This window comes from Camelus dromedarius, chromosome 2 (assembly GCF_036321535.1).
Source record: "Camelus dromedarius isolate mCamDro1 chromosome 2, mCamDro1.pat, whole genome shotgun sequence".
NCBI lineage: Eukaryota > Metazoa > Chordata > Mammalia > Artiodactyla > Camelidae > Camelus > Camelus dromedarius.
Window position 1 is genome coordinate 28,009,967 of NC_087437.1, and position 27,968 is coordinate 28,037,934.

The 27,968-nt window shown below is 33.5% G+C and overlaps 1 protein-coding gene across 1 annotated transcript; it reads left to right on the plus strand.

The window, feature by feature from the left end:
- The first annotated feature begins 10,236 nt into the window (after positions 1-10,236).
- AADAC (arylacetamide deacetylase) lies at positions 10,237-27,807 on the plus strand. The gene is made up of 5 exons (XM_010986693.3): positions 10,237-10,579; positions 18,772-18,994; positions 21,178-21,247; positions 22,323-22,494; positions 27,159-27,807. The coding sequence occupies exons 1-5, from the start codon at positions 10,442-10,444 to the stop codon at positions 27,753-27,755; spliced, it is 1,200 nt and encodes a 399-aa protein (XP_010984995.1). The 5' UTR covers positions 10,237-10,441; the 3' UTR covers positions 27,756-27,807.
- The last annotated feature ends 161 nt before the right edge of the window (positions 27,808-27,968 follow it).

The window sequence follows — 27,968 nt, forward strand, 5'->3', positions numbered from 1 at the left end:
GGACATAAGGATATCTTCCCATTTATTTGGATCTTTTTTAATTTCTTTCATGAAGGTATCGCAGTTTCAGTGTACAAGTATTTTATCGTCTTAAGTTTTTATGTAAATATTTTATCCTTTTTGATGCTATTGTAAATGGGATTGTTTTCTTCTTTTTCTTTGCAGTTCGTTGTTACTATATAGAAACATAACTGATCTTTGTATGGTGATTTTGTATCCTACAACATTATTGAATTTGTTTATTCCAAGAGTTTTTTTTGGTAGAGTCTTCAGGGTTTGCTAAGAAGATAATCATATGGCCAACAGATATATCAAAAGATGTTCAACATTGGCTAATCATCAAAGAAATACAAATCAAAACCACAATGAAATATCACCTCACACCTAGTAGGATAGCTGTTATCAGAAAAAAAAATACAAGTGTTGGCAAGGATGTGGAAAAACTGGAACCCACATACACTGTTAGAATCCAAAATGGTGTAGCTGCTGTTGAAAACAGTATAGAAGTTTCTCAAAAAAAGTTAAAAATAGAACTAGCATATGATCCAGCATACTACTCCTGCGTATATATTAAGATGCTTGAAACCAGGATCTTGGAGAGATATCTACATTCCCATGTTCATTTCAGCATTATTCACAATAGTTATGATATGAAACAACCCAGATGTCCATCTGTGGATGAATGGATAAAGAAAACGTGATATATACATAAAATAGGATGTTACTCAGCCTTCAAAATCTTACTGTTTGCAACAATATGAGTGGACCTGAGAGACATTATGCTAAGTGAAATAAATCAGTGACAGTAGGACAAATATTGCATGAATCCACTTACATGAATAATTATAACATAGTCAAACTTACGGAAGCAGAGAATAGAATGACAGTTGCTAGAAGAAGGAGGCAGAGGAAATGGGGAGGTGTTTTTCAGTGGGGATAAAGTCACATTTATACAAGATGGATTGAGTTCTAGAGATCTGTTGTACAACATAGTGCCTATAGTTAAAAATATACTGTTAAGCACTTAAAAATTGTTTAAAAGGGTGGATTTCATGTTAAGCATTCTTACCACACATAACACACAAAAAACAAAGGGACACAAAAAACTTTTGGTGGTAATGATTATGTTTATCACCTTGAGTGTGGTGATGGTATCACAGGTGTATGAATATGTCCAAACTCATCAAATTGTATAAATATGTGCAGCTTTTTTTTGGTATATCAACTATACCTCAGTAAAGCTGTTTAAAAAATGTGTGCTACTTTACCACTGAATACTCTATTCTTTCCCCCAGGCCCTCACACTCCCCACAATGCTATCTCTACTTGATATTTCCTCATAGAAAAGAAAGGAGGTGTTTCTCCTCAGCACCTTTTGGAGGCCTGGTTTGCATAAATCTTTTATGCTACCTGTTTCCCAGTAAGAAGAATATGACCAGTGGACATTGGGCAGAGTTAGACCACACAATTCTTCATGTTTATGTGCAATCTGCACATCTTTAAATCTTAAAGTTCTGCTTTGAAGGACTAATTGTGCATTATCTCTTTGTCCATTTGCAAAATTATAAAAAGACTGTTTCATAAGTAACAAAGGAAATAAGGCTTTACCACTCATTATTCATATGTCTTTCTCCCATTTCCCTTTCTGTACTGTATAAATATGGCCTTTCCCATTCTTGTACCACATTCTGAATGGCCTTATGATATCCTTAAATGACTTACATTAAATGCTGAATTTCTGGGTACCTCAGTTACTGCATTTAGGCAGCAGTATAGGGAAATGAAATACACCGTGTGGGTACAGATGTACCTGAGCTTGAATCTTGATTATGTCCTTTTCTTACTTTAATAACAGTGATACTAATAAAATGAACAGTAGTAATATCTATGATATTACCATTTATTTGGCTATATGTCAAAACCTATGCTAAGCTCTTTTTTTCCTGATAGATATTTTTTACTGAAGTACAGTGATTTACACTATTATGTTAGTCTGGTGTACAACATAGTGATTCAATTATACATATGTGTATTCTTTTTCATAATAGGTTTTTATAAGATATTGAATATAGTTCCCTGTGCTATATGGTAAATCCTTGTTGTTTATCTATTTTATACATAATGATGTACATCTGTTAATCCCATACTCTTAATTTATCCCTAACCCTCATTCCCCTTTGGTAATCATAAACTTGTTTTCTATGTCTGTGAGTCTGGTTTTTTTGTAAATAAATTCATTTGTATTATTTTTTAGATTCCTCATGTAAGTGATATATAATATTTGTCTTTGTCTGACTTACTTCACTCAGTATGATAATCTGTAGGTCCACCCATATTGCTGCAAATGACAATATTTCATTCTTTTTAATGGCTGAGTAATATTCCATTGTGTATATATACCACATCTTTATCCATTCATCTGTTGATGGACACTGACGTTGCTTCCATGTCTTGGCTATTATAAATAGTGCAGCTATGAACACTGGGGTGCATGTATCTTTTTGAACTAGAGTTTTTGTCTTTTCCAGTTATATGCCCAGGAGTAGGACTGCTGGATCATATGGTAGCTCTATTTTTAGTTTTTTAAGGAAACTTCATACTGTTTTCCATAGTGGCTATACCAATTTACATTCCCACCTAAACAGTGTAGGAGGGTTCCCTTTTCTCCACACCCTCTCCAGCATTTATTATTTGTAGACTTTATTAACAACTTAAAAAAATGACTTGAAGCTATGTTCTAGAAAAACTGACCCAAATTCAACAACATAAGTGCTAATAAAATTACTAAAAATGATCAAATCACTAATGAGAAAATGAAAATAAGACATGCATTGTACTTTTTCAGAGCTTCATTAAATGCCTGTGGTATTTTTTGTGATCATGATAGGAGGTGAGCGTAAGGTCCTACTACTCCACCATTTTGACAAGATCCAGAGTATATTTTAAATATTAACTTACATATTTAGAAATATCCCAGTATACATTTTACTATCCTGTTTATAATTGAATGTTTCATTATATGTGTACTTATAACTCATTATGAGAGGAAATACTAAAAAGAAAGCAAACTTTTTTATTAGCTTTTCTTTTTTATTATTAAAAAAATTTTTTAAAGAAAGCGAACATTTAAGAAGAGATTTAAATTCTTTGCGAGAGAGGTATTGTAATTCCCTCACAGTTAAAGAAAAAGTTATTTATCAAACAAACCTGTAATGGAAGGTTACTACACACTAGCCTCTGAGTTTGAGAATGGACATATAGCCTTGAAACAAGCTCTCAATGTTAAGCCTCTGTTGAGAGAGAGAAAAAGAGAATAATTAGAACATGCCATGTACTTTGATAGAGATGAATCTGTAAAGGTGAGGATGTGCAGATAAGATTTCAGCCTGTTTTGATGCTCTCTTCAGAGAAGCATGGATGCTTACTCATATTGTAAACCCCACTGCACTTATTATGTTTCCTAAGCCACAAAACTTGCACAGAACTGAGAGAACTACAAGGAACAGTGATGACATCAGCTATTTCTTTTGTTTCATGCAACCATTCAGGGTCTTGGGACTCAAGTTGCAGCCTGATATAGTTGAAAATACTGACTGTAGGAAAGATGTTCCCCAAGATTTTTTTGTGTTCCCTGACCTACAGCCATGTGGACCAGTCCATGAAGGAAGTAGCCAATTTCTCCTCTTTGTAATCCACACTTCTTTCCTGTCTCTCATCATACAACCCATGGCCCTGCCAGGTTGAGGCACTGCATTGCAGTATTGCCTTATTTCAAGTGGCTTATGTGCATGTGTCATGATATATGTCAGTGTTGGCCTGTGTCTTTCTGCAGCAGTAGGTATTGCTTTAGTTAAATCTCCAGTCCATCAACAACTAGCGAGCACCCATTTGATAAATTGCTTGAGGTCAAGCTATTTTTCCTAGATGGAGTGAGAAGATTGAGGGGAGTAAATGCAACCACTTTCTTACTGGTTTGCTCTCTCCCTGAGATGTTTTACAGTATCCACAATAATATTTCAAGTACATGAGCAGATTTCTGAATCCTAGGAAAGAAAGATTGGTATTGAAAACTTGAGATGAATTCAGTGAGAATCATATACAGGACTCACGAATCACAACTGTTTTCTAAGCATGTGAGAAAAGCCTTAATTTGCTATTGGAAACGTATTTAAATTTTAACAATTAGGTAACAGAAAATAAGATCCTAGATTTTAGTTATTATTTAAATTCCAAAAGCATTTCCCAGAATATTTTGGAAATTTACTCATAGCTGCAAGATTAGAAGTCATCTACATCTCCTGTCTGGCTGAAAGTTTGTTTGAATATAAGTGAAACTGAATATGAGAAAAAAGTCAAAAATTGGGTTCAAAGACAAGCTCTTATATGAGTATTTTTATGGTGGTGTTGTGTATGGTGCTCTATTGTGCCATTATTTTTATTTCCATTTTTTGTTCTCTAGTGTACACATCCACGTAAGGGAAAAACGTCGTTTTCCTAGCATGCAGCATTGCTCCCAAACATACTTGCTTTGTGCATGGTGCTTCTCTATACTCAGTGTTTTCTCACAAATAAGGAGGAAGACTTTTCCCATCAGCTCACTCTTGGAAGCCTGACTTGCTTGACTCTTATATAGTGTATATTAACTAGAAGAAAGAGGGTGATCCCAGTGGACAGTGGGGAGAAAAGTGAACAAAAAATTCTTCATATTCACATAAAAGCTGCACTCCCTTAGTTTATAGAATTCTAATTAGAATGCATTCTTTTCTCCATTTTAAAATGGATTAATAATCCAGCAACAGTCAAGAAGAAGGTTTTGATTCCTTCTTATGCTACTACACTTTCTACACTGGACAAGGTTGACCTTTTCTACGTTGCTACCCAATTTGCAAGAACAGTACTTAAGGTTCTTGCATTAAGTTGCTGCCCTTCATATTTCAGTCTAGCAATTTAGACAGCACCAAGGGGTAAATTTTTTAAAATGAAGAGTGGGTTAAGTCAGATTCATCTGGGCATGAATTTTGATTGTGTTCCTTTCTCACTGTAATTTTAATGACAATAATATGTACAGTGAAAATAATAGTAATTATAATATTACCATGTATTGAAGACCTCCTGGATTCCAAGTTCTTTGCCTAGTTCTTATATTTATTAGTAGTTTAATTCAAACAACAGCCCTATTAGATATGAATTAATAGGACTTTACTATAAGTGAAATTATTGCAACAAGAGTAATCTGAGGGGATGGGGTGAAAAAAGAATAATCTAAGAACCTGCCCTTTGATTATACAGCTAGTAATTATGCACATTTCAATTAGCTCATCTTTAAGATTGTAAGTATAATATACTTACTATCCTTTAAACAATAAACACCCTTATTACATAGGTTATGATTGAACAGAAGAGGGTTTATCTTTCTGTAACGTGTCGGCCTCTTGATCTCTAGCACATGGCAAACTTTTGATTACACTGAAATTGAACTGGCCTCAAAGTGATGAATGCAAGACTGCACCCCACTAGAATTTCAGCTGAAAGTATACTGATCTTAGCATTCTTACTTCATATTGATTTTGGGTTCCTCTCTTTCTTCTTGGGATTCTGTAAATAAAACCTAGAGATTGGTTAGATAGAATTTACTAAGGCTTCCAGCTTAAGCAGTAAAATTCATCAGGAAGATAACCTGTCAAAATTACATTATTTTGAAGAGAAATACATACACAAACACACAAACACAGGATTGGGGAGAATCCTGAAAAGCTTCCCTGTGGTATAATCTTGGGAGGAGAAGAGCAGCAGCTGCAGAAGGTGACAGAAGACTTTTATGCCCTCTCTCTCTGTCTCTCTGTCTCTGTCTCTTTCTCTCTCATGTGCACTTATGAAATAAAACCTTAAGAAGCAGGAGAGAAGGGCATCAAAAAATGTTGTCTTTTGAGCACTGGTGAAAACACGTTGCAGCTGTCATAAGGAAACAAAAAACAGGAACAACGTTAGCAAAAAACCTATGTTGTATAGCGTAGCAGCATTTAAAATGGTAATATTTCAGTAAAGAAAGCCCCTGGAAACCACTTCTCTATTCTCTATTTCTATGAGTTTGACTTAAAAAAAAATTCTACGTGTAAGTATCTGTCTTTTTCTGTCTGGCTTATTTTACTCAACATAATGCCCTCCAGATTCATTCATGTTGTTGCAAGTGACAGTATTTCCATTTGTGAAGCCTGAATATATGTGTGTGGGGGGGTTCACATTTTTTTTTTTGATCCACTTCTTTGTTGACCGACACAGGTTGTACAACCACAGAACCAGCCCAAACTGGCCTATCCTGTTTCTAACAAGATACTGACTTGTTTTTCAAAGACAACAAAACCAAAATACTAATCATGTAGTCAGAGCATTCACAGAGGAGAAAATTTTGACCTCAAATAACTCTTGGAACCAAACCCCACCCCCAGCCAAACCGGAGGACTGGGACATGACCGGAACTGAATTCCAGAACCCTTTCAGAAGCAAAGGGTCCACTGTCCAGGAAGATCCAGTGCTGAAGCCCGTCTAGCATCCTTGACATAAATGGACGAGTTCCAAAGCCCTTTTATCAAAACCTACCCCACCAGCGTTTCTGCATACCAGCTTGTTCCTCCTAGCCCCTTAAATTTTGCTCCAAATCCTGAATCATGGAGACAGATTTGAACTCTGCCTCTTGTCTCCTTGTCCTTCAACCTGGCAATAAAAGTCTTTCCTCAAACAGCAGTGCAATAGTATTATTGGCTTTTATGCATGTTAGTCATAAACTTGCTTGGTAGCAGTTTTTTCCATACCTGGCTACTGTGAATGATACCGCAGTAAACACGGGAGTACAGATATCTTGACATTGGTCTTGGTAATGATTTTTTGGATTTGGCACCAAAAGCAAATGCAGCAAGAGGAATAATAAACAAGTGGGACTATATCAAACTAAAAAGCTGCTGTGCAGCAAAAGAAGCCATTAATAAAATGAGAAGGCAGCCTATGGAATGGGAGAAAATATTTGCAAATGACATATCCAATAAAGGGTTAATATACAAATATACAAATACTTCATACAACTCAAAAGCAAAAACAACAACAACAACAACAACAACAACAACAAAACCCAAGTAACACTTTTAAAAATGGGCAAAGGATCTGAATAGACATTTTTCAAAGGAGACATACAAATTGTTGGAAATAATTAATATACAATCTATAGTAGGAGTAGAAGAGTTCTACTTGAGCCAAACTGTGGATATAGCCCAGGAGGCACAGATTCAAAAAGCACTTGAATTGTGTACTGCCACACTATAAAATGGAGAAGGAATATATTATAGGCAAAACTCACAAAGTTACATAAATTCTTTGTCAAGAATTAGGATTGAAGCTGGCAAGAAATAAGGGTACTTGTTAAGCAAGGATTGGTTGGGGTCTGAAATGACTGCATAGTCACAAGGGGAGACCTTGAAACCATAAGGTTGCAGCTGACAGATACTAGTGAAACTGAGCAGGACCCTTTGGGACCCTCTTGGATATCCAAGCACCCTGTGTTCCTTGTCTCTTGAAGTAAAAGGCTTTGTTTCATGCCTCCTCTGAGTCTCAAACATCTGGCTCTAAAGTTAATGATTAGGAAAATGTGAATATGTAGCAACAAAGAATAGCTATTGGGCTTAGAAACTGATAACACTTTAAACAATAAATTGGCCATATAGCAGAGATAGCATCTCCCTGAAGAACATTGATAACAATGTTTGATGCGTATTCCTAAGTTGTTTTCACAGAAATCAGACTCCCACAGATGGAAACTGCTGACCATAAGCACAAAGACCCAGACTGGTTGATACCAGAAGGATGATGATGCTTACTGCCGTCCCCCCCCCCTTACCTCACCACCAACCAATCAGAAGAATGTCCACAAGCTTATGAGGCACCCTGCAATCCACACCCCTAATGTTGCCTTTAAATACTCTTCCCTCAAAGCCATCGAAGAGTTCAGGTCTTTTGAGCACTAGCTGCCTATTCTCCTTGCTTGATGCCCTGCAATAAATGCTATACTTTCCTTCACCACTATCCAGTGTCAGTAGATTGACTTTGCTGTATGTTGGGTGAGCGGACCCAAATCCAGGTTTGGTAACACTAGCAGATAATATTTTGAGCCTGGCTGGTGGTATCTTTGAATTTTATATAATTCAGAAAATTGAAGTTCTCAGTGATACAGGAATATGTCTAAAACCACATCCACACTGGCCACCTGGCTCCATTTTAGATGCCCTTTGGATGCATTGTATATCTTGTCAGAACAAAGAACAAATATCAAACATGACAAGCATACATTCCTTCAAGTTTTCAAAAGAGACAGGATAGCATGTATACAGTGAGTCAGCAGAATGATTTTGGTGTCTGGGGAGAAAACCTCATCTTCAAAGGAGTACTAGTATTAGTGACATAGGAACGGCGGAGTATTTATCCCTATCTTCAAAGTGGATGTTCTAAACAATCTGGTAATTGCTTTTTTTTTTCAGTGGTTAAAGCAGATGTACAATAGATGTTTGACAGGCCATGACAGGCTGTTCTGGTTGGCATAAAGTTCAAGCCAAGTCATATATAATCCAGGATGACTTCCTCATATCTCAATATATGAAAATTTCTTACATCAAAATAGCCAACAGATACATGAAAAAGTATTCACTGTCACTAATCATCAGCGTCAAAACCAGAATGAGATATCACCTCACACCTATTAAGATGACTGTTTTCAAAAAGACAAAAGACAGATCCTAGTGAGGATGTGGAGAAAAGAGAACCCTGGTACACTGTTGGTAGGAGTGTACACTGGTACTGCCGCTGGAAAACAGTATGGAGGTTCCTCAAGAAATTGAAAGAAAGAAAGTCTCTTAATGATGAAGTTTAATTTTCACATACCTATTTTTATCTGAGAAAGTTTTGCTTTTTGATAAGAGAATTATTGACCACAATTTCTATTATTAATATCTATTACTATGACTTACTACTAATTTTCATCCTAGTTTTTTAAAACTAAAGTATATATTTTAAGAAAGAAACTGTTGAGAGAGACAGAGACAGAGATACAGAGAGAGAGAGAGAGAGAGAGAAATGGATAGGTGATCTTTAAACATTCTCCCCTGGACCTTAAACTGCTATTTAATCCTGTCCAATGCCTTTTCCCTACTGTCAAATAATAAGACAAAGACTATATGAAAATTTGTATTGTTTTGTTTTAATGCTGTGTTGATTGCCAGACAGAGTACCATTAACAGACAAGAAATTCACTGAGTCATTTTTAGAGAAGGAAAAGTAGATATTTTTAAGAACCAAAGACTGAAAGGACAATGGCTGTGGTAATTGTGAATTGAAAACTAACTCTCCAGGTAGTACTGATGAGTCCCCAAGTCTGTATATAAGTCCCCTTGATCATTAGGAAAGAATCTCCAGTTAAATTCAGGTCAGAGTTACTTAAAATTCATGGTTCTTTAAGAGAATTAGTGTTAGAAGTGTTGCAGTGAAACACAGCATTAAATTTTTATTTTCTCCTGGGCATGTAGAGCTGTAACTTAAAATTTTTCCTTTTATACCACCCAGCTTCTATGTTGGAATTCCCTTGACAACACAGCAGAAGGTGATTATCCAAATTCTTTTTCTTGCTTTCTAGGAAGTAGAACAGTGGCAAAGACACAATTTTACATTAAAGTGAGCAGAATTAGCTTAAGGACATGCATGGGACATCTTCATTTCTGATATTATTCAGTAGGGTTATTTAATAACATACCAATTGAAGTTATATATTAACCAAAATAGGATTTGAAAGAGCAAGTTATATATTAAACTGAGAAATAACACTTTAAAAATTGGATGTACAAAGTCTGCTTCAGTGTATTTTATTTTACAAAGTCCTTTATCCTTCCCCAGTTTACCAAACAAGTATTAGCAGATCTAATACTTGGTGCAACAAAGTTTTCCATTATTCACTCCAGAACTACTCCAATCACTACATAGCACTTAAGATAATCAATTTGCATGTAATTACTTAGCTTTTATTAAAGATTCAATAAGATAATAGAAATATATCATAAAAGATGCAGCAGAACTTTTTAATGAATCCCTTTGTTTTCCTCTCTTCTAGGGGCAATGTCCTTCTACTCTATTTTTCAGAATCTTTGAGAAGTAACATACACGTCTCCAGATTTGACATGACTGGTCAGAATGTGAGTATTCACTTTTATAAACTGCACACTGAAACTTGAGCTCTCAGCAGCAGCACCAGTCCTTAGTGCCTGCCATGTGATAACCTGTTGTGCTAATGAGCAAACTCTGGGGGCCAGAAATGATGTAATTCTGGGTGGGGTTTGCCCCTGTCTATTTAGTCTCAGGCACTGAAACGAGGTATAATATTGTCTTGTTTAAGAAACGGAACAGTTGCAATATGGGGAAAAAATTCTTTGACTCCCTGATATTGGGACTCCTTATAGCAAATTATATTTATGAACCTCTCCCAGACAATGTTGAAGAACCATGGAAAATTATGCTGTTAAATGCTATTTTTAAAACGACGTCATATCTGGTAAGTGAAAACATTTATTCATCAAGAGAGGAAAGTTTTCTAAGATTCTAGTTTTGTTTTGTCTTTTCAAGTTCTACATTTGCCTTGGCTTCCTATTGTCAAATTTGCTGATTACTATATCTCTGAATGACCTCAAAGCAGACCACTAACAAGATGACCAAGGAGACATTCAGGTTATATTTCTAAAATGATCTATTCTAGTAGCAGTAAAGTAAAAATATGTGTGTGACAATTTTTATTTTACTTTTTCTACTCTTGTGTGATTTTAAAATTTCATACAAAGCTCAGGAGGCATATGTTTGAGCTACTCTGTAGTTAACCATGACATTTAAACATTAATAATGGATTTGGAGTATATACTATAGACATGCAAGTAGGTTCTTATGCTATAGATTGGCTGACTACGAATGCCTAATAAAAACCATGAGAGGTGTAGTTAGTGGCAATGGATTATTGCCACTAGATCTATTATCTCTATTATGACTACTTCACTGGGACCCTGACCCAGTTTATTCCTCTAACCCTCTCACTACAAAATTAACTTCCTTTCACTGTCTATCTCTCTCTGTCTCTCCATTATGTATATAACAGTAATCAGCAAAGATTGTTTGGTGGTAGAGATTGAAAAATGCTAGTGTGCTGACTGGAAGAAATCTTTGATCTCAACATACATATTTCCAAGAATTGAGAGCTCACTACCATTTTACATAGCTCATTCCATTTTTGAAAAAAAAATTAATTTAAATAAATTTTATTTTTTGAATAGTAATACATCCATATAGTTCAAAAATCAAAACAATATGAAAAAGGTATGCACCGAGACATCCTGATCCTATTCCTTTCTTTATCCCTTCTATTCTCAGCCCCATCTTCTGTAGAGCACCAGTTTTATTAGCTTCTTGTCATTCATCCTGGGGATTCTTTGTACAAGTAATACCAATAATAATGAATACAGTAATAAAAAGATAAATTCTTATCCCCCTTTCATTCTTACATAAGCAACATAAATATTCTATTGTGGTTTTTACATTTTTAATTTAATTGTATGTCCTATAGATGTTTCCACGTCTTCACATATAAAGCCCCCTCATTCTTTTACATGCTATAAGGGATTCATTATGTGTACAAACCATAGTTCATTTAAGGACTACTTGAGGTGTAAACTTTTGTTCTTTTTAGCATTTTGTTATCACAAACAATAAAATGATAATACTTAAAAAAAACAATTGGATGCCAGGTTTTGTCTATGATAAATCTATGAAGCAGGATTGTTGAGCCAGTTGGAATTTTGCTAATTATTGCAAAATTGCCCTATAACAATTTCCCACTCCTACCAAAAAGGTATGAAAATTTCCATGTTCTGTCAGCTTCTCAACAAAGTATATTGTAATTTTTCTCAATTTTGTTTTATCAACAGAAATGATATACTGTATCTTAGTACAACTTTATTTTGTGTTTCTCTTAGTAAGAGTAAGTTCTAGAATCCTTCATGTTTAAGAGCTACTTGTATTTCTTTTCTTTGAACTACCTGAAAAGCTGCATTATCCCAATTTTTAATGGGGTTTTTGTTCTTTCTTATTTCTTTCCATACTAGGGATTAGGCTTTTGTGAAAGGAAGTGCAAATTCTGTTTTCGGTTAGTTTTTAATAGGAATATAATAAATTGGCCATGATAAAGTATTTTTTATTCTTTGTTTAAGAAATATAATTTTCTCGATGTTTAAATTATATCTTCTAGACTTTGATAAGCAGTTGGAAAGGCCTTCCCCAGGATTACAGTAGAATTCACCCATAGTCTCTTCCAGTACTTTTCTTTTTACATTTAAATCTTGCTCAACTGAAATTTATATTAATAAAAAATAAGAGGTATAGAATGAACTTTACTTTCTCCAGCTTGCTATCCAGTATCATTTCTTCATTTCTTTTAAAGTCTCTAGTGATTAGAGATTTGTATAAAAGATGAATGCAAATCAGGCCTCTGAGAAGGAGCCACCTACTTATCTATCAAAATACATCAGATGTAGGTAGGTGAAGTGAAGAGTATAGAGCTCTAAGAAAAAGGTTGATGGTGCACTCAATGCAAAAGGGCTACATTCCTTTAAATGCACAGCGGGTGGCCAAAATGAGAGCAGAATTAGCAATCTAGGAGTTCCATACTCAAGAAAGCTAGAAAACTGCCATAGGAGCCTACCATGAACCCAAATCAGGATTTTTTCATATAGTTAAAGGTTCATTTGCATTTATACAAATATTCACCAATTCAGGGAATACCTATGAATTCCAAATTTTCAGCTGTGATAAAAGTCCCCAAATTGTTCGGGGAAATAATTTTAGAATGTAAATGGTAACCAAAATCTAGATTTTGTCTTACTCTAATAGATGTTAATGATTAATTGTGTTTCCAGGCACAAATCAAGACTCTTCTCAAGAGTTAGAGAAGATATTCTAGTTTTGATTTGTATGATTCTTGCCAAATTTATCTCCCCTTATGAACAAATGTCTTTCTTTCTTTCTAAGAATCCTGGAATCTGCTCACAAACTTAGAATGTCAGGTTTTGATGTCTCTGACATTATGGACACTGAGGAGTTCTAGCGGAATAGAAAGGCAACAAATTTGATGTGCTCCATCTAGATAACATAACCTGACCCCCCAAAAGTATAATTTATGAAATGTACTGTTATTGAACATTGGGGAACAAAAGGCCACCAAATAAATTTAACTTTTTGCTGTAGAAAAACAACTTGCTAACCTGTGACCAAACCTGCTGTAAATCAATGTAGCGCATTACTATAGCCATTTACATTTATTTTTTTTAACATTTTTTATTGATTTATAATCATTTTACAATGTTGTGTCAAATTCCAGTGTTCAGCACAATTTTTCAGTCATTCATGGACATATATCCATTTACATTTAAAACAGTTTATTGAAGGCACCCCCGCCCCCCAGCATTTCTCACTGGCAGGAGCACCACCTGTATAAAGGAAAGCAGGAGAGAGCTATGAAGTGGGAAGGGGCCAATTTGTCTGCTAACTTCACGACAGTCACTAAGCTATTAGTCAGGGGGCCCTTAGATTCTCCTAAGAAGCTCAGGAAACAGAAACTTTCCCAGTTAGCCTTTAAGCTGAGTCATACTGCTGCTATTGTGTGACATGTCCGGGAATGCTTGCATGAGACTAAGGAAGTATCAGATGGCTTCACCTTTGTAACTGCCAGCTTTGTTGCAGTTTTTATAGGTGCACTGGTGTTCATGATAAGGACTGGCATATATGCTCCATTATGGGAGCAAAATATTAGTCTAGCCCCTGACCTGTGCACCGATACCATCCACATGTGTATATCAAAGTACACATCAGAGCTGGCTATATAATTTGTCGAGTCCAGTGCAAAATAAAAATGCAAGAACCCTTGTACAAAAGGTAGGGAAAAAAGCACAAAGATATTAAAACATAAAGCTTTTTCCCTTAAAGACATTTTATTACTCATGAAATATGATAGGGGTAATAGTGATACATGAATAATAACATAAAGTTACAAATTTCAAAAAAAAGCTTGATGTAAGTTACATATTACAGTGAATGATAAATAATTTATTAATGTAATGTTTTGATTGATCACAAGGTTTTTCTGGCTTGCTTTTCTATAAATTTATTAAGTAAATAAAATATACTTTTAGCAACTTCATTTTCAGTTCATGTAATTGAAAGTGAAATCAGTTGCTTTTGACAAATACAAGATCACAATTTTAATAATCTTTGCATATCTTGGATATTAACCCTGTATTAGTTATATCATTTGCAACTGTCTTCTCCCATTCTGTCTTGCTGATAGATTCCTTCAGTGTGCAAAAGCTTTTTAGCTTGATTTATTTTTGCTTTTGTTTCCCTTGCCTGAATAGACATATCCAAAAAATATTGTTAATAAGACTGATGTCAAAGAGCATACTGCCTGTGTTTTCTTTTAGGAGTTTTATGGTTTCAGGTCTTACATTTTGCATGTAGCTCTTGCATGTAGCTCTTGTTTCCCCAATACCATTTATTGAAGAGGCTATCTTCTCCCCATTGTATATTCTTGCCTCCTTTGTCATAAATTAATTGCCCATATAAGTGTGGGTTTATTTCTAGGCTCCGTATTCTATTCCATTGATGTATACATCGGATTTTTTTCCCCAGTATCATACTGTTTTGATTACTATAGCTTTGTAGTGTGTTTTGAAATCAGGGGGCATGATGACTCCAGCTTTGTTCATCTTTCTCAGGATTGTTTTGGCTCTTTTGGGTCTTTTGTGTTCTCATACAAATTTTAGAGTTCTTTGTTCTAGTTCTGTGAGAAGTGCCATTAGGATTGCATTGATTCTGCAAGTTGCCTTAGGGAGTATGGTCATTTATACCAGTATCAGTTCTTGCAATCTATAAGCACAATATCTCTTTCCATATGTTTGTATCATCTTCAATTTATTTCATCAATGTCTTATGGTTTTCCAGTACAAGTCTTTTAGCTCCTTGGTTAGATTTATTTCTTGGTATTTTATTCTTTTTGATTCAATTGTAAATTGAATTGTTTTCTTAATTTCTCCTCATAATTTGCTGTTAGTGTATAGAATTGCAGTAGATTTCTGGTTATTAATTTTGTATCCTGCAACTTTACTGAATTCATTTATTAGTTCTAATAGTTTTTTGGTGGCATCCTTACAATTTTCTCTATATAATATGCCATCTGCATACAGTGACAGTTTTATTTCTTCTGTTCTAATTTGGATTCCTTTTATTTCCTTTTCTCTTCTGGTTGCTATAGCTTGTATTTCCAATAGTATTTTGAATAAAAGTAGTGGGAGTGGGTATCTTTATCTTGTTCCTGGTCTTAGAGAAAATGCTTCATGTTGATTATGACATTGGCCGTAGGTTTGACATATATGGCCTTTATTACATTGAAATATATCCCTCTATACCTACTTTGTTGAGCGTTTTTATCATAAATGGATATTGAATCTTGTCAAAAGCTTTTTCTGCATCTATTGAGATGATCATATGATTTTTATTCTTTAATTTGTTAATGTAGTGTATCACACTGATTGACTTGCAGATATGGAGCCATTCTTGCATCACTGGAATTATTTTGCCAATGCAGCTGTTAGTAGAGCTATGAAGAGTATTTTATAGGCTGTGACAACATTGTGATACATTTCTGATCAATTATTTCAAAATATAAATTTCAGTAAATCTAGAGCTGATGATTCTTATAAAACAATTTTTCTTAAAAGATTTAATTCTTCATACAAATCAGTTTTATGTAAGTCTGAATTTAACTTTAAATGTACATTTATAGAGTGGAATTTTAATGTTTCCTCTGACATTACCAATAATTTGGGGAGGTTGTATAAGAAACTGAAAGTAGCTTCATGGTTCGCATATAATTCAAAATACCTGTTTATGTGTTTAGTTGCTTTATGCTCAATTTAAAAGAAGATTAATTTTTAAATGTCTTCCTCATTAACTCACCCAAAGCTTCATATGACAGTAGTGGTCTTTTCTAACAAATACAGCAATCTTTAAATTTATTTTCAATTTCTGAGCCCGTGGATATTTGCTTTGCAGTGTTGTAGCAGTTTTCAAAACCAGAGATCAAATAATTTGAAGAATTCTAATAATTTCTGCTGTTCTTAATTGCAATGTCTATGTTTACACTTTTATTTTGTAATAATCTAATGACAGTTTAATTGGTTAAACACTGTCCTGTCCCAGTGCTTAAGCAAGAGATTTAATATTTGTGGCATCTAAGGATGAACGGACACGTCAGCTTCCCATAACGATCCCTATACTGCACCCTTGCAGAGCCTCTCCTTTCTCCCAGTTCCTGGCCTCAGCCAGTCCCACCGTGCTGTACACTGCACACCTGCTAGGTGGTCAGGCCAGTTGATCTGAGCACACACTGAGCACACACACTGCTGCCTACTGTGCCTACCAGCCTGAGCATCTAAAATAGTGTCATTTAACTTACTTCTGTTATTGGTAAATTACATCATCTCTTTATTTCTGATTAGTCTGATTAGAGGGTGATCAATTGTATGGTTTCTTTTCAAAGAATCAATCTTTAGTTCTTTTTTAGTTCTCTTTACCTGTTTTCCTTTTTATTGATTTTTGGATTTTTTCCCTCTTTAGTCTTTCCTCCATACTTTTGAGTTTAATTTTCTAATCTAACTCTAAATTCTTAGTGGAGGAAGCTTAGATCACTCCCCTTAGACCTTTCTTCTCTTCTAATATATTTATTTAAAGCTATACATTTTATTCCAATCAGTGCTTTATCTGCATTCTACAAATTTTGTTATGCTATGGTTTCATTTTCAATTGGTTCAAAATATTTTTTTTTCAATTTGTCCAGATGTATCTCTTCCTTGACCAATGAGTTATTTAAAAGTTTGTTGTTTAATTTCCCCATAAATAATTATGTTTCTGATTTTTATTTTAATTATAGTATGGACAGAGAACATACTCTGTATGATTTTAATCCTTTTTAACTTGTTGAGATTTTCTTTCCCAAATTTGTCATGTGATATGTCTTTTTTCTTTTTTTCATGTGGCATATCTTTGTGAAAGTTCTACATGCAGTTGAAAAGAATGTGTATTTCTGCTGTCATTGGAATGTCCTCAATATGTTGATTAATTCTTTTGGGTTGATAGAGTTTTTCAAATTTTCTATATGCTTACCATTTTCCTATTTACTTTGTCAATTAATGAGATAGGAGTGCCAATTTCCAACGGATAATTCTGGATATTTCTATTTCTCCTTTCAGTTTTTTCAGTTCTTATTTCCTGTATTATGAAGCCCTATTAGTGTATACATACACATTTTAGGATTGCTATGTCTGCTTGGAGAACTAACCTTTTTGTCATTATGATTCCTGATAATAAGCCTTTTTTTCAGAAGCGTCTATGATCATACAGTTATGTCTCATTATCAGAGGGGGCAGGGGTTGGTTGCAGGAGCCCCCTCAGATACCAAAATCTGTGGATGCTCAGGTATCTTATATAAAATTGTATAGAACAATGAATGCAGTCATTCCTCCTATCAGTGGGTTTTGCAAACGTGGTTTCAACCAGTCTGAGATCTAAACCCTAAGTTATAGAGGGCTGACTGTATTTTGCTTTCTTAACATAACTGTATTAAGATTTCTCTTTTACCATCATTTTAATAAAATTTGGAGAAATAAGGGGAGATTAAAATAGTGCTTATTCCACCATCTTGTCATATAAACCATTCCTTTTAAATTATATACTTGAAAAATGAGTACTTTTGTTCCTTGGAGCCCCAGTCATTCTAGGCCTTTCATAAAACAAATATTAAAGTCTTTTGTCTATCAAATCGTTAGTCTGTTTCTTATTTTTTGTGAGTTTGTTTGTATTCTAGATACTAGTATTTTCTTATTTAAAGTATTGCAAGTATCATTATTCACATTGTGGCTTATCTTTTCAATTGCTTTATAAGATATTTTTATTAATATAAATTCTTAATCTTAACCAAAATGAATGTATCAGTGTATCTAATGATAGTTTCTGGGTTTCTTAAATTTTTAATATATGTGAGTATATTCTATTAAATTCTTAAGGACTCTTTCCTCTCATTTATCCTCATGGAATCTGGAATAGCAAATGACTTGTAGTTCTCTGTCATCACATTTTTGTTTTTCTCTAGGCTAAACTCATTTACTCTAACTGAAAGGCCTTTTGCTCAGTTGATCAGCCAAACTCTACTTCCCCTTCAAGCCTCAGGACAACTACAAGCTAAAAACCCTTTTCCTTCCCCAGCATCTTCACAACTATTCCAAAGAATTTTGCCCCTGTTTATAGATAGAAGGGTGTCCTTTTATAACTTAAGTCTTTCATTTGGCTCTGAATTTTTTGAGAATCAAAATTTTGCCTTGTTCTGCTGGGCATTCACACTGTTTAGCGCAGAAAGATATATTCCGTATTACTATTCCCATCGGGTCAATGTTTAATAAAGATTAGTGTCACTTATGGTAGTTCATTATATATATATAGCATTTGGATTTCTGTATGTTCCAGTGGTATCATGGCTGCTTTTTCTGAGAGTACATAATTAAGACTTTGGGATCACATTGAATATTAGTGTGTACTTCTTTGTTCAAAACATTTTTGACACTGAGAATGTTTGTGTATATTTGTGTTTCATTTTAGTCCCTGTTTGCTGAAATATTGGGATTAAACAACTCCATGGAATCCATGATGTTCTTTTCAAGGTTTCAAAGTGTTCCACCAACATCAGATGAAAATGTAACTGTGAGAGATACAACATTTAATGACATTCCTGTCCGTATATATGTGCCCCAACGGAAGCCAAAATCTTTAAGAAGAGGCTTGTTTTATATCCATGGTGGTGGCTGGTGTTGGGGTAGTAATGGTAAGGTGATATGATGGAAAATTCACTTCATATAATATAATTAACTATTCTCGTATTATGATCTACAATTAAATATGTTCCTGCTTCTGAAATTATTTTCATTAAAGAAACATGAATTAATGTAGCTTTTGAAATCTCAATCTAAAGTTTATTAACATTTAGAATTTAAAACATTTTTATTACAAAAATTATAAGAGTTTCTGATCCTACCGTGCACTGACAAACTTGCAAATTTTACAGAATGAAGATTAAGCTCCTTGGCAAACAGAAAAATTTTTGTCTTTTGAGGTTACTAATATATTGCTAGAAATGTCTTATTTATCTTTCAAGGCTCCAATAATTGTTTTCCAAGTATGCTTTCCTAATGTGCCCATATAGAGGTGGAAAGACTTTACATTTATTTAAATTAAATGTTAAGGTTTAGTATGATTTCTTGCAATCATCTCCTGCTTAACAGTGAAGGACTAAATAATGTTTTTCTCCCATTTATTTTTTTCTCCAACAACATTTCTATCCCTTTCCCAGATCAAATGTACTCCAGAAAAATAGTTTAGTTTTTATGCTGAAATAAAACATTTAGGATCTTTTTTTATGTAGGATATTACAATGGACAGGATCAGATTAAAAGTAAAAAGACTGTTCAAGGCTCAAGGTTCAGGACCCTGAGAGTGTGGTTTGCAAGGGAAAGACATGCCACTTTGCCCTGCTGGATTTATGCCCAATGGGGAAGCAGGCAATCAGAGAAGTCCAAACAGATCTTCTAAAGTGTGGGGCCCAGAGCAGAGTCCCAGTTCCCTAAGCCTAAAGGGGATTCTGATTACCAGTGTTCTAGATTGGGTGACTTAGAGAGTGCAGGCATGAAGTTATTTTCAAATGGTGAGGGAAGAACTGACAGTCATTCCTTGTGACTAAGAATTCCTTGTGACTAAGACCTGTCAGATACCACCAGAAGATATAGAAATCCAAATGCTGTATTACCATATGATGAATTACCATACGTGACACTAATCTTTATTTAAACATTCACCCAATAGGAATATTAATATGGAATATTCTGTGCTAAATACTATGAATGCCCAGCACAACCATGCAAACTTCTGATTCTCAAAAAATTAGAACCAAATGAAAGACTTAAGTTATAAAAGGACACCCTTCTATCTATAAACAGGGGCAAAATTCTTTGGAACAGTTGTGAAGATGCTGGGGAAGGAAAAGGGTTTTTAGCTTGTAGTTGCACTGAGGCTTGAAGGGAAAGTAGAGTCTGGATGATCAACTGAGCAGAAGGCCTTTCAGTCAGATTAAATGAGTTTAGAGATCTGAGGGCCAAGTTTCGCCAACACAGAGAAGGAGGGACAAGTCTTGCTATGAGAGGGAAGAAAAAGAAGCCCTTCTGTGGAGAGACTGTATGTTGGCAGTGGGAATACAGAAAGGAACTGACAGAGGTGCTGTCTGATTACTATCAATAAGAGGTATCATTAACTGCTGTTGATAAAGTTGTGTTTCTAAAAAAATTGTTTTACCACAGTTTTTCAAACAGGCCCCACTACTCAAAGCTTTCCTCCTCAAACTTATTTTGCTAAACTTGTACCTGTGTGAGTGCCAATTTCCAACACACACACACACACACTTCTCATAGGAAATATTTATACAAACTTGCAGTGTCTAATCTACTCAAATCCTTTCTAAATTCTACTCAGAACCCCTGGGAAGATTAATGAGAAATCTCTCCCTATATCTCAACACTACTTTCTACTCACCTCAGTTAAGGCAGTTATTTTTTGTAGTTTGTTCTTGACCTATATTTCTACTCCTGTACCTCCATAGATATGAGCTCCTTAAAGTTAGAGAATATATCTCTTCAAATTTGCATTCCCAGACTCTAACTACATGGCAGTCACATAATAGGCAGCTAAACAAAGCTAGTTTGGGATAAACAATTAAAAATTTTAGCAAATGGAAAGGAAAGCCAATCAAGGGCAAGTTGAAGGGTCACCAAAAAGAATGATTCACATTCTATTGAGATGTGAGTATGTGCATTTATCAACATGAACCAAGTATTAGATTTTTCTTTAGGTAATATTTCAAGATAACGGGCAGAAAAATAAAGTTATCACAGTAAACTTTACTCTTAGCAGTATTTTTTAATTCTCATTAGTAGTCCAGTTTTTTTTCTTTTATTTCAGCTTATGAAAGCTATGACCTTCTATCAAGATGGACAGCAGACAAACTTGATGCAGTTATCGTATCAACCAAGTAAGAGCTGTGTTGATTTGATTTTAGGCCACATGCATTACATATCAATATATAATCAACTATATAGAGTGTCTCATTATGCCAAAAATTCATCTTTGTCACTGATGACACTGAGTGTGGACAGAGAAACCTAATGTCAGAGACTGTCCAGTCCAGTATCAGAGAGAAAAGACATACACACATTTTTCAAGAAGGAACAAAGGCCAGAAAGTCAAGAAGTTGTTCAAGTGAAATTAGCCTATAGTATCACATGGACTTAACTACCATCTCTGGACTTTTTTCCCCTATAATTAGCAGAATATTAAGGATGAGGACTTTGGAGCCAGAGGACTGGGATTAAATGTAGGCTCTACAAATTGGTGACTATGTGATATCTTAAAAATATTTAACTCTAAATAATAATAATTTGCATATTTCAGCATTGATACAGGGATTAAATGTTATAATCATTTAACAGTGCTTGGAATGGTGCCTAGAACCTAGTAATCCATTGATGAAAGCAACCATTACCGAAGATAACCATGAAAGTTAAGACAGAACATATCTCAAAGTCCATTCTAGAGCACACTTTAGAAAAAGTAGAGGGGTTTTAATTTTCTATAGAACACATTCTCTGTGAGAATCTACTTAAACCTTAAAAAATGCAGAATTAATGGACTAATATGTAATAGTCATGCGAAATTGAACTATTTTGATAAGGCTGGAAAAGTAATTCTGGAAATGCAAATAAGTAATAATAATGACTGATTCTTTACAAAAAGATTTGGCAATTATCAAAAACATCATTCTATAAATATTTTTAGCTAGGAAAAGATAACTGCTAGGACATTTTCCTCAAGATTGAACGAAATTTTGCATTCAAACTTTACATTTTGATTACCAAAAAATGGCAGTATTTAGTGACTGTCAGTCAGATTTTATGATTAGGAAGAGCACGGTTTTCAGTTAATAGAAAACATTCAAATATATTAGTAAAAACAAAATTTTATTTTTGGTTTTGGATCAGGAGTACATACCTTGTTTTGGTATGTGACTAAAAATCGGTGATTGAGGAATATTGTTTTTCTATCTACAGCTACAGACTAGCCCCAAAGTATCATTTTCCTATTCAATTTGAAGATGTATACACTGCATTAAAATGGTTTTTACACCCCAACGTTCTTGAAAACTACGGTGTAGATCCCAGAAGAGTTGGTATCTCTGGAGATAGTGCTGGAGGAAATTTAGCTGCAGCCGTGACTCAGCAGGTAAAATGCTCAACATCTTCACTTACTGTATTTTCTTTTATCTTTTATTTAATAATTTTTGATTCATACATTTAAATTATGAATATAATATATAAATATTTTTCTTTTACTTATTTATGGAACATTGAGAAGAATAATTTCATACTTTAATACTTTTTTTATGTAAAATGCTGACACAATTTCCTATGTACTATACTGGCATTTTTACTGAGAGAAAATCATAAATGATAACAGTACCTGTAATTGCGAAGTCAGAATATTGTATATAACCTGAGTATATACTATAATATATGTATGTGTGCTTGCCAGAAACAAATACAGGTCATCACTAAAAGAAGGCAACATGATCCCAGGTTTTAATTTATTCCTAAACTAATTTTTTATTTCAATAATCAATAGAGAGTTGAAGGTAAGCACAGACAAAGAGGAAAATAAGAACTAGTTAACAGAAAAAAATATATAGCCCAGATTCAGATATTGTTATCATTAGAAAAAACGCTTTAATGGAATGTATTTAATGTAAATAAAAAATGTATTTTAAAAGTTGGAAATACGTTCATGGAAGAAACTATAGAAAGTAATATGAGATATTTGAAAAGTAAACAAATAAAACTTCAAAAAATGAAAATGCTAATCATCAAACATACTTTCAATGTACGCTTTTTAAAGACTTTATATTTTTAGAGCAGTTTAGATTCACAACAAAATTGAGAGAAAGGTAAGACATTTTCAATATACTCTCTGTCACACATACATAGCCTCCCCCAATATCAACATCCCCCATCAGAGTGGTACATTTGTTACAATTAATGAACTTATATTGACACATCATAGTCATCCAAAGTCCACAGTTTTTATTAAGGTTACACTCCTTGTGTTACAATGTAGGTGTTTGTTATAGATTGACTGCAATGTAACAATATAGCAAACTGGAAGACGGATCAGAAGAATTATTTATAATATTGAACAGAGAGATTAAAAGATAGAAAATACAAAATAATGAGAACAGACATTAAGAATGTGGTGAGAAAGACTAATACGAATATATCCTTCTATTCTAAGGACAAAATGAGGATATTTTTTGAGAAATAAAAATTCAAGAGAATTCACAACCCAGTATACTGTCATTTTGGATTTTTGGGGGGGATTTTGGGGGGGTAATTAAATTTATTTACTTATGTGGGTTTTATTGTTTGTTTATTTGTTTTAAATGAAGGTACTGGTGATTGAACCCAAGACCTCATGCCTACTAAGCACACACTTTACCACTGGGCCATATCCTCCCTCTGTCACTTTGGATTTTAAAGAGGATTAGTTCAGGCAGAGGAATATTAACCTCAAACAGAGTATCAAAAAGGCAGGAAGAATAAAGAGCAGGAAAAAAATGGTAAATATATTGACAAACCAAAGTGAAAATAAACATTGACTGTATAAAACAATAACAATTGTGTCCTGTGAGATTTAAAAATAGAAAGAAATTAATATACACAATGACAATAGCCAGTACATGAAGAGAATAAACAAAATATTAAAGTGTTCTAATAACTTTCTATTGTCTAAGAAGATAATAAAGATATAATAATGGACACTGATAAATTAATGAATTTGATTTTAATCCATAGTGTAACCTATAAAAGAATTCTTTAAAAATGTACAAATAAGATATCATAGGGTGATATCATGGAATGATAAAACAATATTCCAAAAGAATGCAAAAGAGAGGAAAAAAAACTCATGGAATAGGTGAGACAAACAGAATGCACAATAATAAATAAATTTAATAAACTTAAACCAAATATATTAATAAAAATTTTAATGTAGGTGGACTAAAAATTCAGATAGAATACAAAAAATGGCAAACTGAGTAAAATTTAAAAACCCAACATAAGTTGTGTGAACAAGATGCAGTAAAATTTAGGTATATAGATAGGCAGAAAGAAAAAGGATAGTAAAAGATATGTCATGCAAATACTAATTAGTATAGTTATTTTATAATCAGATTAAATAGTGTTAGAAAAAAACTATTACTAGAGTTAACATGCAACATTCCTAATTATAATTCCACTCAACTGGAAGATGGAAAAACCCTATGAATTTATATGCAATTAGTAACATAGTCTCAAAATACACAGAGCAAAATTAATGGAAAAATAAACTAATTAATACCAATAGCGGAAGAATTTTACTAACCTCTTTCAGTAATTGTTAGAACAGCCTAACAAATTTGAACTAATGAATATAAAATAATAAACAACAGAATGTTCATTCTTTTCAAACACACAAAATATTTTTTCTAACCAAGCATATGTGGAGTCATAAACCAAGTCTCAATCAATTCAAAGGACTGAAACCAGATAGACCTGCTATATGCATAGCAGAGTCTGTGGACTAGCAGCATTAGCAGCATCTGGGCACTTGTTAGAGATGCAAAATCATGGGTCTTACCATAGACTTCCTGAATGAATGAATAGTAACAAGTAATAGTATGAATAGTAACAAGAATTTCAAGTGATTTGTATGCACAATTGAATTTGAGAAATCAAGTTGTTTTGATTATGTCTCTCTCCATAGTTAGAATAATGCTTTGGATAACTAATAAAATATCACTAGAAAACCCCATATGTTTTGAAGTTAAAATACCTTCCTGATTAATCCAAATGTGAAAGAAGAAATCACAATGAAAATCTGAAAATCTTTTGAACTGCATTATAATAAAAATATTACACATTATGCTCTAGGAAATACAGCTGTATCAGTACCCAGAGGAAAATATACAGTCTTAAATAAATATATAAAAATTACTAAAATTAACAAGTCAGCATCCATTTCATGAAATTTTTAAAAAAGGTCTAAAAAGTAGAAGGAAAGATGAAATGAGAGAAAAAGGAGATGAGAAAGATGAGAACATAAGAGGTGAAATAGAACAGACACAATAGGATCAACAAAGTCACCAAATGTGGTTCCTTGAAAAAAGTATTAAAAATAATTAATCTCTGGTGAGACTGACCCAAAAAATAGAGGGGTATCTTAATAAACCAATACAGGGAATGAAAAGGGGAATATAACTAAATATCTTGGCAGATATTTAAAAAATACAATAGCATATACTTTGAACATCTTTACTGCAATAATATACATTTATATTTATTTGAAATGGAAAGATTTATTGAAGAAGAACTGACTCTAGGAAAATATAAAACAAAGATTATCCTATTATCATGAAATAAATTGGATGATCATTTTAATATATTTACACACACACACACACAGACACACACACGCACACACACAGACCACACAGACTTCAGGATCAAACAGCTTTAAACACAAATTCTAACAAGTATTTTTTTTTAAAGACATAGCTCTACTTCTAAAAAGGAATCCAAAAAGTTGGAAAAGTTACATTTTGAGAAGCTAATATACCTTGATTCTTAACCTGACAAGGCCAGTTCAAGAAGGAAATATCAGACATTCACATTTATGAACATAGATACAAAATCCTGAACTAAAATACTACCAAACAAAATTAAGCAATACGTTAAAAGGGTAATATATCATGATTATCTTGAGTTTATTCTAGTAGAGTGTGATAGGTTTAATATTAAAATAATTCTTAATACAATTCTCCAAGTTAATAATTTAAAGAAGAAAATTATATAATTATCTCAATAAAAGTAAATTGTTTACAGATAATTTTAAGCATCTATAAAGATGAAACATTAGAAAGCTGTGAATAGAAGAGAATTTCCTAAATTTGAAAAAATACTTAAAAAAAAAAAACAAAAACCCTTAAAAGAAATGTCGTATTTAATGGGTAGTTATTAAAAGTATTCTCTTTGAGATTGGTTACAAACTCACTACCATTGTACCTGAAGTCCTGGCCAGTGCTCTAAATGATAAGCAGGCAATGCCATTTTTTTAGTGTGCTAATCAGTTTGACACTTCTTGAGTATACCAGTGCTTCAGGTGTGTACAAGTTAAAGTTGGTAGTGTTTGGAAAAAAAAATCTTTTGAAATTCTGAAATTTTTAATTTACCCAAACATTAGTGTGCAATAATAATAATAAAAAAAAATGGGTTACTAGATACATATTTTATGACTGACAGAATAATCATTTTGTCCCAGTAGCAGAAGCACATTGAAGGATAAATTAGCTTAGAAGAAAACTTAAAATTCTATTGCTCCTGGGAAAAAAAAAGGACTAGATCTAGAAAAGATAGAGCATTACTCAAAAAAATTAAAAATTAATAATTCCACATGGTTTAGTTTTATCAAACATTGAACATCTCTTCAGTTTCAGAGCTATCTCCTTCCCATTTCAATGCTTGTTGACATAATTAGCTATTTAAAATATTCTTAATGAAAAAGAGGATCAAACATATTCAATGCCTCAGATTATAAGTTTAGGTTATATTGGTATAAAATTCACATTATAATAAAAGATCCTCTTTCACATCCTATGAGGAGAGTGGTACAGATTATTTTTGTTTTGGAAATTAATTTATGAATATCTAGTACTAAAATTTATTTGATATTAAGATTCTTATTTTTTATCAAAATATTGTGTATTTTTTTAAGGATTTTAAATTTTAGAATACATTTTTTACAGTGCATTTTTTTTTATTAAAGTGTTCATTTAAGCAACATATTCTGATTTTTTTCAGCTATTAGAAGACCCAGATGTCAAGATCAAACTCAAGGTCCAGTCTTTAATATATCCTGCCCTTCAGAATTTTGATATGGATTTACCATCATATAGAGAAAATTCACATTTTCCAATTCTGTCCAAATCACTCATGGTCAGATTCTGGAGTGAGTATTTTACTACAGATAGGTCACTTGAGAAAGCAATGCTTTCTAACCAACATATACCTCTGGAATCAATTCATCAGTTCAAATTAGTTAACTGGAGTTCTTTGCTTCCTGAGAAGTTTAAGAAAGGCCACATTTATAAGACTCCAACTCATGGCAGTTCAGAGCTGGCTAAAAAATATCCAGGTTTTCTAGATGTGAAAGCTTCACCTTTGCTAGCTGATGACAACAAGTTGCGTAATTTACCCCTGACCTATATCATCACTTGTCAATATGATGTCTTAAGAGATGATGGGCTCATGTACGTTACTCGACTTCGGAATTCTGGAGTCCAGGTGGTCCATAGCCACGTGGAGGGTGCATTCCATGGGACAGTTTCTTTTCTGTTTATGAAAATTGGTTATAGGCTAGCCAACCAGTATATTAGTTGGCTAGATGAAAACCTGTAGTAAAAATCTGATCAATATAGTAAAATGTAAGCCCCCATGTTTCAGGAAAAAAGAACTAATACCCAATGGATTCATGTTAGGAATGCATGTTTTATAGGCAAAAGTCTTCCTAAATCTGCATGTATGTAATTGTTATTGTCAATGAATTAGTCTCAGGGTAATTCACTCACCTTTGTTTCTTAGAGTGTATTAGATTATATTTTTCTGTTGTTG